Consider the following 9,038-nt stretch of genomic DNA (forward strand, 5'->3'; position numbering starts at 1 on the left):
GCAGATCCATCTGTGGCTAACTCAGAATTACCCATGTGTGGACGGGCCTTCTCTGTGTAATTTGTGGTTTGCATTCTCCTGCTTTAGCTTTGAGCAGAAGGTACAGGTAACTTGAAAAGATGATTCCAAACCTGAATGAACGCAAAGATTACTTATGGAGCTTTCAACCAAAATAGACACCAGGGCCTTCTCTCCTGGAGAGAATGATCCAGAACCTGGAAATCTGAACAACAACAAAAGCAAAGGTCCCCCAGGTGCTTTTGATCCTCAGCCGCCGTGGTTTCCAGCCTAAACCAGTGGCTCCTCAAACTCTAATGTGCATAAATAGTCTCCTGGAGACAGGGTTAAAATACGGATCCTGGGTCAGCAGGTGTGGGCTGTGGCCCCAGATTCTGCATTTCTAGCAAGTTCTAACGAGCCAGTGCTGCTGGGCCAGGGACCCCACTTTGAGAAGCAAGATTCTAAATCCTTCTCAAAGATGTTTGTGCTCCTGCAGCAAAAATTTGAGGGGCGTGACCCGTGTGCTCAGCATGTCCCAGGCACTCTGGAGGGCCCAATTTAGTGGCCCTGGATTTCATGGGCAGGTGCCAGAGGCTGTGTCAGGTGGCGGGGGTGTGTTAAGGACGTGGAACGGTGGCATTGGAAATGCAGTTGATCTCAAGGTTCTTGAAAAGCTAAGTTGTTCTGCCTTGGCAACCAGCCACCAGAGACGTCAGGTGATGGATGAAAACTTGACACCTACTCGGATTGGAGAGGGACTGAACACAAGCAGCATTGGTGTTGGTGGCGCACCTCCAATTTCCATGGCGCTCCGCCAGCCCGCACCCCCCGCCCGGAGGAGGGAGGGTGGAGCGGGAGCTTTAATAACAGCCCTTGGGTTCGGAAGCCTTATTGTTAAGTGAATGGTGGCCAGCTGTTCCCAGCACCCCATCCCCCCTCAACCTGAAAGCTGTACCAGAGAAAAGGGCTGAGATTATACACGGCAAAGCCTGGCTCCTGGACGAGGTTGCCTGGGGCGGGAACAGCTGCTGGGGAGGAGTGCAGTTCCCTGACCTCCACTTGGACCTTGTCACCGTCTCAACTCAGCCACCGCCTGGCTCTACAATGTGGGCCAGTCATTCAGTGAAGGAGTGGATGGGATGCTCTGACCCTCATGTTCTACTGGGGCTGGCCCTGACTGTCTGGGGGCGCCAGGATGGAGCATATGGACTAGAGGACCCCAGTGATCCTTCCAGCCCGGAGGAAGGAGCTGGGCTGGAAGGATCTTCACCCACCCAAACGCCTTGGGTGAAGAAAAGGGGCCTCTGCCCCACCTTAAGAGGTGTTCTGGCCACCCCCAGGCCCCTTCCACCTTTACTGGCCTGCAGGCCTCCTGCAGAAGAGGCCAAAGCTGGACCCAGACACACTCTGAGGATCCTCCCACCGTCTTACCTTTCTTGTGCACCTACGGGAAATCGCAGCCGTTAGACCTTCCTGCCACCTCAGCGTCCCCGACCCATCTGACCCTAATCTCTGCTGCGTGGGACTCCTTTAACCAGTCCAGTCTAGAGGAGAACCTGGACGGGATCTAAGGGCCCTGTTTTTAGACTGTGAAGCACCCTAGACGTCTGAAAACTTTGTCCCTGAATCAGGTCAAGAAAATAGGATTTGGTACAGGCCCAATGAAAACTCTTAAGTAAGAAGATCACACCAGTCAATCCTAATCAACCCTGAACATTGACTGGAAGGACTGATGCTAAAGCTGAAGCTCCAATAGTTTTGCCACCTGATGTGAAGAGCCGACTAATTTGAAAAGACCCTGATGCTGGAAAAGATTGAGGGCAGGAGGAGAAGGGGGCAACAGAGGATGAGATGGTTGGATAGCATCACCAACTCAATGGATGTGAGTTTGAGCAAGCTCCGGGAGATTGTGAAGAACAGGGAAGCTTGGTGTGCTGCAGTTCATGGGGTCGAAAAGAGTCGGACACAACTTAGTGACCCAACAACAAGCCCAGTGGGGCTTCCCTGGTGGCTCAGTGGTAAAGAACCCACCTGCCAATACAGGAGACGTGGGTTCAATCCCTGGGTGGAAAAAATCCCCTAGAGGAGGGCATGGCAACTCACTCCAGTATTCTTGCCTGGAGAATCCCATGGACAGAGAAGCCTGGCAGGCTACAGTCCATGGTGCTATAAAGAGTCGGACATGACTTAGCGACTGAAAACAACAACACAAGCCGGATAGGCTGATATTTCTCCTGAATCCAGATTGCTGGTCCCCAGTGCCCGCAGTCCTGGCATACTAACTTCTTGTTTGGATCTTTCTGTCACCCCCAGAACTCTGTCCCATTAAGCCTGTACGTCAAGAAAGTAGCATCTGAACCAAATCATGAACCAGCAAGACCAGTGAATCTGAGCTGGAATAAAACCATGGAGATTAATGTCACGTAGGCTATTTGCCTTATAACTGAGAAATCCTGAGATGCAGAGAGAAGTGACTTGTCAGAGGATCCACAGCTGGTCAGGTGGCACAGCCAGGGCTGGAATCTAAGGTCTGCTCCTGCACTCTGCTCCTCCCTCATCACATGGCCCTGGTTACACCTGCTTCTGAGAAATAGACGTTCATGTCTTTCTGGCCCTTCCGGCTTCCACCTCAAAGCAGAATAGCCCTGCAGGTCTCCGCTCCCTTCCTGGACGACTGGCTGGCTCTCACTCTGTGATCTTTGTCGCCGGTGACAATGTATAGCACTTGGCAAAAATAGCAGCTTGATTTTTTTCCCCCATGTTCCAAGTTGAGCTCAAAGTGCTGGCAGTTTAGAACGAACTACACAAATAAATCTTGTTTTGACTCATCTTCAGGGTGGGGGGGTTGGATAAATATGGAAACCCCCAAGATATAATTTTGCAGTCATTTTTTTGTTCTTAGCATAACTGTGTGCTTTAATGTGTTAAGATTTTTTTTTCCTGCCTCTGGAGAAATACAGCACTTGCCTGGCTAAGTGCTTTTCCTTGCCTCCCAGCAAATAGGTATTAACACACACACACACACACACACACACACACACACACTGTCTCTCTCTCTCACACACACACATAGCTACCAACCAAATGCAACAGCTGCATGTCCTAAGCTTGCTCCAAGTTGACAGTTCCTGTAAGTTAAAGTCAGAGATGGAGAATATTTGAATTTCAACAAGTCTGTCTTCCAAGAAGTTCAAGTTTAGAGAAAAGTAACTGAATGGTGGAAGGTGGAAAGAGGCTTCTGAGGACAGTGGGAGGATAGACACCAGCACTGAAACCCACCTCCCAGCTCAGGGAGTAGAGAGGGGAGAGAGGAGGGAGCGGTCCCATGAGAGCTGCAGCAGAACTGGACAGGGCCTGGAGGGCCTGCCCAGAGACTGTGCCCAGCTGGCCACTCCTTCCCTCCAACCTGGGGTGCCCTCGTGACTTTGTGAAAGTGAAATTGACAGTTGCTCAGTTGTATCCAACTCTTTGCGACCCCATGGATTCCAATTCACCAGGCTCCCCTGTCCACGGAATTCACCAGGCAACAATACTGGAGTGGGTTGCCATGCCCTCCTGCAGGGGATCTTCCCGACCCAGGGATCAAACCTGCGTCTCCTGCATTGCAGGCAGATTCTTTACCGTCTGAGCTGCTAGGGAAGCCCCATGTGACCTTACCAACAGCTATAGAAACATCCACAGACATTGAGTGGCTGCAGACTTAGGCACCGAAGGAGGTGCTCCTCGGACTTTCAAAAGAAAGTATCACTTCATCTGATGGGTCATTAGGAGCATCTTTGTTCAAGCAGTGGACGGACAGGCGGGCAGCTAGTTAGGTAGGTGAATGACATAAAGTGTAGGCAGAGGGCTCAAGTGTTGAGGTTCAAGTCAGAGAGGGCCTTGAGACCCCAGCCCAGCCCCAACTCCTCCCATGTTGGAGACGGATCTAGGGCAGAGTGAGGACACCTGGCTGCCCATGATGGGTAGCACGGGCCATGGCGTTACGTATGTTCTGACTTTTTTTTTGCTGCATCTTTGGAGATAGGCCTAGTTCTCCTACATCATAGGGCCCACGGAGGAGAAGTGAGGGGCCAGAGAGTTTGTGTAGGAGGAGGACACTGCAAAGAGCAGAAACCACCACTCCAGCTGGGGCCTGGGCTTTTTTTTTTTTTTTTTCTCCTGCTCCTTCTAAACTCTTTCATCTTTATTTTTATTTTTCAGCCAGGAATCGTTTTAGGAAAGAAGGCCACTTTCCTTTTTCAGGGGCAGCTCTGCTGCTTGTGGTGCAGGTGCTAGGCTGCCTGTTCCTACCTCATCCCGTTTGGTCATTCAGGACCCAGGGAGAAAAACCAGCCATTTCCAGTAACAATATCAGACTCCAGGCTAGAATCCCACCGTGCGATTTCAAGTCTGGTGCTCTTATTTTCACAGAGTTTCCACATCGAGAAATCCCAGCAGCCTTAAGTCATTTCTCACACATCCATCTACAAATATCTCTCACATGTGCTCCAAACAACAAGGCTTTTGGCTCGTTTTCCTGCTTCTTCCTCTTTTGTTCCTTTTCTGTGAAAAACTGTTTGCAAGAGTTTCTGTGGGACAAAACAGGTGAGACTGGGGGGCATTGCTGGTCCCTGAAGTCTGGTTAAGAGGGAGTCTGGTGGACCCTGCATGCAGCCATGAGCATTTCTTACACACAGATACCTGGAATGTGGCAGAGCCTGCCCAGCACACACACCAACATGTGCACAAGTCAACCTACTTCCGATGTCTCGGAGGACACTTTAAGATCCTGGAGTGCCTCGAGTCATCATTCGTTCCACCATGGATATGCAGAAATACTGCCTTCAGAGAGTTCTGGTTAATGAGACAGTAGATAGCAGAGGAGCTTCTCAGGTGGCTCAGTGGTAAAGAACCCGCCTGCCAATGCAGGAGACCCGGGTTCAGTCCCTGGGTGGGGAAGCTCCCCTGGAGAAAGAAATGGCACCCCACTCCAGTACTCTTGCCTGGAAAATCCCGTGGACAGAGGAGCCTGGTGGGCTGCAGTCCATGGGGTCGCGAAGAGTTGGACACGACTGAGCAACTTCCCTTTCACTTTTCACTTTCATGCTTTGGAGAAAGAAGTGGCACCCCACTCCAGTGTTCTTGCCTGGAGAATCCCAGAGACGAGGGAGCCTGGTGGACTGCCGACTATGGGGTCACACAGAATTGGACACGACTGAAGTGACTTAGCAGCAGCAGCAGCAAAGTAGCAGAGGTCATTGGAAATAAGAACTTAGAGCCAAAGATTTGAGAAAGGTGATCCATATACTAAAGGATGGGTCTTCATAACACTGACTTTACTGGATGTTATTTTGGATTCTCTGAGCTCTAACGTTCTCATTTAATCAATGAGAATTTTTTCACTACTGAACTTCAATAAAAAGGAATGTGTACACTGAGGAACCAGGGAGGCTTCATTTCAAATGTGATGACATTTAAACTTCTGTAGGAGTCCTGTCGGAGGGACCGTGGACATTTGCTTGACCGGGTCTAGGGTAAGGCAGCTGAACTGTTTGTGACGCTGTAACCACTGGCTGACTTCTGGAATCCCACGGCTCTCTCTACTTTGTGAAACACAGAGCTGCAGTGAATAACTAGTTGTTACCAAATTATGATGAAAAGCCCCTAATTAAATATCTCACAGAACAAAAATAACAACCTGAGTGAATGTGAACATTACCACATTGACTCAGTCTCTGTGTGTCTTGGGCCCTTGGGGTGCAGGAACTCTCGGGTGCAGGGAACGTGGGGTGTAAGAACCCTGGGGAGCAAGGACCCTGGATGGCAGGGATCCCAGGGTGCAGGGACCTGGGGTGCAAAGAGCTTGGGAGTGTAGGGAACCTGGAATGCAGGGACCCTGGAGTGCAGGGACCCCAGTGTGCAGAGACCCTGGAGTGCAGGGATCCTGGGGTGCAAGTCCCCAGCTGATACATCACAGCTGCTGGAGGAGTAAATAGGGTTGAGCCCTCGAATTAACCTGTTATTTTGGCCCATGAACTGTGGGTGCTCCAGCCCCCATTCTTCCTGATTGGGACTTCTTCAGAGCCAGGGTACCCAGGACAGGGATCCCTGTGGGGTGACCTCCAGGGAAGCACACGACAGCCATGTATTGGGCACTGTGGGCCCAGGACCATGAGTTGGACCCGGACCCATCCTTAGAGGAGCAATGTGCCAAGTTCAAGGTCCCCGGAGGTGCCACTGCTGGCAGCATAGTCCCTGGACCACCTCCTAAGCCCATCACAGTAACTCCTTGTTCATTCGGTCATGTCGACCAAATCTGGTCACTTGGGAATGCCCGTGGGGACTGTGTACAGACCCTTATTTTATCAGCATCAGCTGTGCCCTTGTTCTACTCCAGCTAGGACCCGAGGAGCAGGCTGGAGGAGGGGGGTCCCTGCACAGAGGACTGGGAGGCATCAGAGGCAGCCTCAGGCACTCACAGAAGCCCAGCAAACTAAGGCTCTGAAAGACTGAGGTCCCCTCTCTGCTCTGGGCTGACTGTCTTATCACCCAACCTCTGTGGCAGCAGAGAGTTTGCAAGCCACTTTGAGTCTTTGCAGCCAGTGTTTTCACCTGCCCTTCCAGGTTCTCCTTAAAGATGTATCTCTCAGTTGGGGATTATCTTTTCCACAGGAAGCTGTGGGAGACCGCATTCCTGTTCTTCTGCTGGCCAACAAAATTGACAATGAGAAAGAGCGGGAAGTGCCGCGAGGCCTGGGGGAGCAGCTGGCCAAGGTGAGGGGCGAGCATCCCATCTCTCTGGACGGGGAGGGACCCCAGGGGGGTCATGCATGTGCCCAGAGCCGGGCTGGGATCCTTCTTGGAGAGGCCCCTGGGAAGGAAGCAAGTGGGCCAGATGGTGTCCTGGCATCGGGGGGCAGTCCAGCTGCTGTGCATGTGGAACTTTCTGCAGAGAACCAAGGTTGCAAGACAGACTTGCCTTGGGTGTGGGGCATTTCCCAAATCCTCTTCCTTGAAACTCAGAATTATGAATCTTCAGAGGCTGCAGCTGTGCACGCATTCAGCCATGTCCGCCTCATGACCCCATGGACTGTAGCCACCAGGCTCCTCTGTCCATGGGATTCTCCAGGCAAGAACACTGGAATGAGTTGCCATTTCCTCCTCCAGGAGATCTTCCCGACCCAGGGATCAAACCCCAGTCTGCCTTCGTCTCCCGAATCTGCCTGTGATGCAGGAGACACAGGCAGATTTTTTACCTAAAAGCCATCGGGGAAGCCCAAACCGTCCGCTAGGAGGAGGTTCCTTATTTCAGTCCCCCAGGCGATCCTTGAGTTCCATCCATCCATGTTTCTTGACTTGGTCGCCTTCACAGATGACGCGCTCACTCCCCGCCAGGCCATGTGCTCTTCCTTGGAGAGTGTTCTTCCTGTTAGAGCATTCCTCTTTCCCACCAAGACTGAGCCTCCAAGCTGCAGACTCCAGACAAACTCAGGGCAGGCCCTGCAAAGCCGACCATTAAAATAAGCACCAGCCCCCTCGCCCAAGCGGAGGACCAATGTGGCTTGAAGGAAATCAGGCAGCAACACAAACCACGCTCGCTCTTGGCAGCCTGCTTTCCCTTGGAGCAGATTCTAGGAACCGTGTGTCTGTGGAGCTAGTGCTCTGCAGCACCAGGATTCCATAAATCTTGGTGTGCTTGCTCGAGACAGGGACTTATGGCCTCTGGGGCTGGGCAGGCAGGCACAGGGGTGAGATTCACGGGAGGAGGAGGAGGAGGAAGGTCCGGCAGCTGTGTGGTCAGCGGGCAGCTGCATGTCCCTGGGCCACATCCGCAATTCCAGGTCCAAAGAGCTCCAAACACAAAGGTTTTTTTGTGTTTCATTTGTCAGAAGAACCTGACCAGGACTGCGGTTGGGACTTTTTATGGTTTTTGTTTACTTCACTTTGAATGAATATTCAAATGCTTCATTGAAGAAATAGTAATATATTTGATTATAGGGTGCTGTTGTACATCCACAGAGGCTATTATGTAATATATATTATGGACAAGTATTATCTTTCTTCTCCTTATTTCTGAGTTTTCCTGGTGGCTCAGATGGTAAAGAATCTGCCTGCAATGCGGGAGACCCAGGTTTCATCCCTGGGTCTGGAAGATCCCCTGGAGAAAGGAATGGCAACTCACTGCAGTATTCTTGCCTGGAGAAAGTCATGGACAGAGGTTACAGTCCATGGGGTCGCAAAGAGTTAAACACAACTGAGCAACTAACACTATTATCTTTCTAAAACAAAAATTCTGGATTTCGAAATACACCTGGATCCAAGGAGTTTGATTAAGGAACTGCAGATCTGTATTTTTATCATTCCGTTTTATTTTTCTTTCTTTCTTTCTGTAAGTGCAAAAAAGAGAAGGCCCGGAGAAGTTAAGTGATCTGTTCCGTCATTACCCGTCCTCAGTGGTGGGGTCGGGACTTGAAGCTAAGGGGCAAATCGTGTCTTCCAGTTCCAGGTCTATGTGCTCCCCCCACCCCCACCATGGAGCCTTCATCCTTCCATGGACTGAAGGGGAGTCAGGACAGAGGTGTGCAGGGACCAGACCAGGCGAAGGCAGAGGACAGAGCTGGACCAGCATTCTTGGGGCCTCCTGATCTGTGGCTATGGACGCATCTGCACCCAGCTGCCTGTCCCCCAGGGTGGCAGCCTCCAGGGCTCCTGCCAGATGCCATTAGCATTGTCATTAACAAAGCAGGAAGCCTGTTAATGGGAGTGATAAATGGAATAGAATGAGCCTTGGCCAAACCCCCTGTCCCCACACTTACAGTCCACCCTCTGCCTGGTGAGGTGACGGACAGTTGTCCTGTGGCCCCAGGGTCCTGTACCCCAGGGCCAACAGCACGGGCAGCCGGAGTGTGCGTTAGCTGGTATGTGAATTATTAATAACTGTGCCTGTGTGCCAGGGAAAGCGAGCTGCTGGGAGCCCGGCGGAGACCTGAACAGGCTCACCCACCATTTGTACCCTCTCGAGCCTCAGTTTCCCTGCCTGTAAAGCAGGAAGGATGTCA

General features: G+C 51.5%; 1 protein-coding gene across 1 annotated transcript in view; it reads left to right on the forward strand.

The window, feature by feature from the left end:
- CRACR2A (calcium release activated channel regulator 2A) overlaps positions 1-9,038 on the forward strand; it is a 122,884-nt gene that overhangs the window by 103,948 nt on the left and 9,898 nt on the right. Inside the window, exon 17 of the mRNA XM_010845207.1 lies at positions 6,652-6,753. Coding sequence (XP_010843509.1) covers positions 6,652-6,753 — 102 coding nt within the window. The remainder of the gene's footprint in view (positions 1-6,651; positions 6,754-9,038) is intronic.

Source organism: Bison bison, unplaced genomic scaffold (genome assembly GCF_000754665.1).
Source record: "Bison bison bison isolate TAMUID 2011002044 unplaced genomic scaffold, Bison_UMD1.0 scf7180017864213, whole genome shotgun sequence".
In the NCBI taxonomy this organism is placed as follows: domain Eukaryota; kingdom Metazoa; phylum Chordata; class Mammalia; order Artiodactyla; family Bovidae; genus Bison; species Bison bison.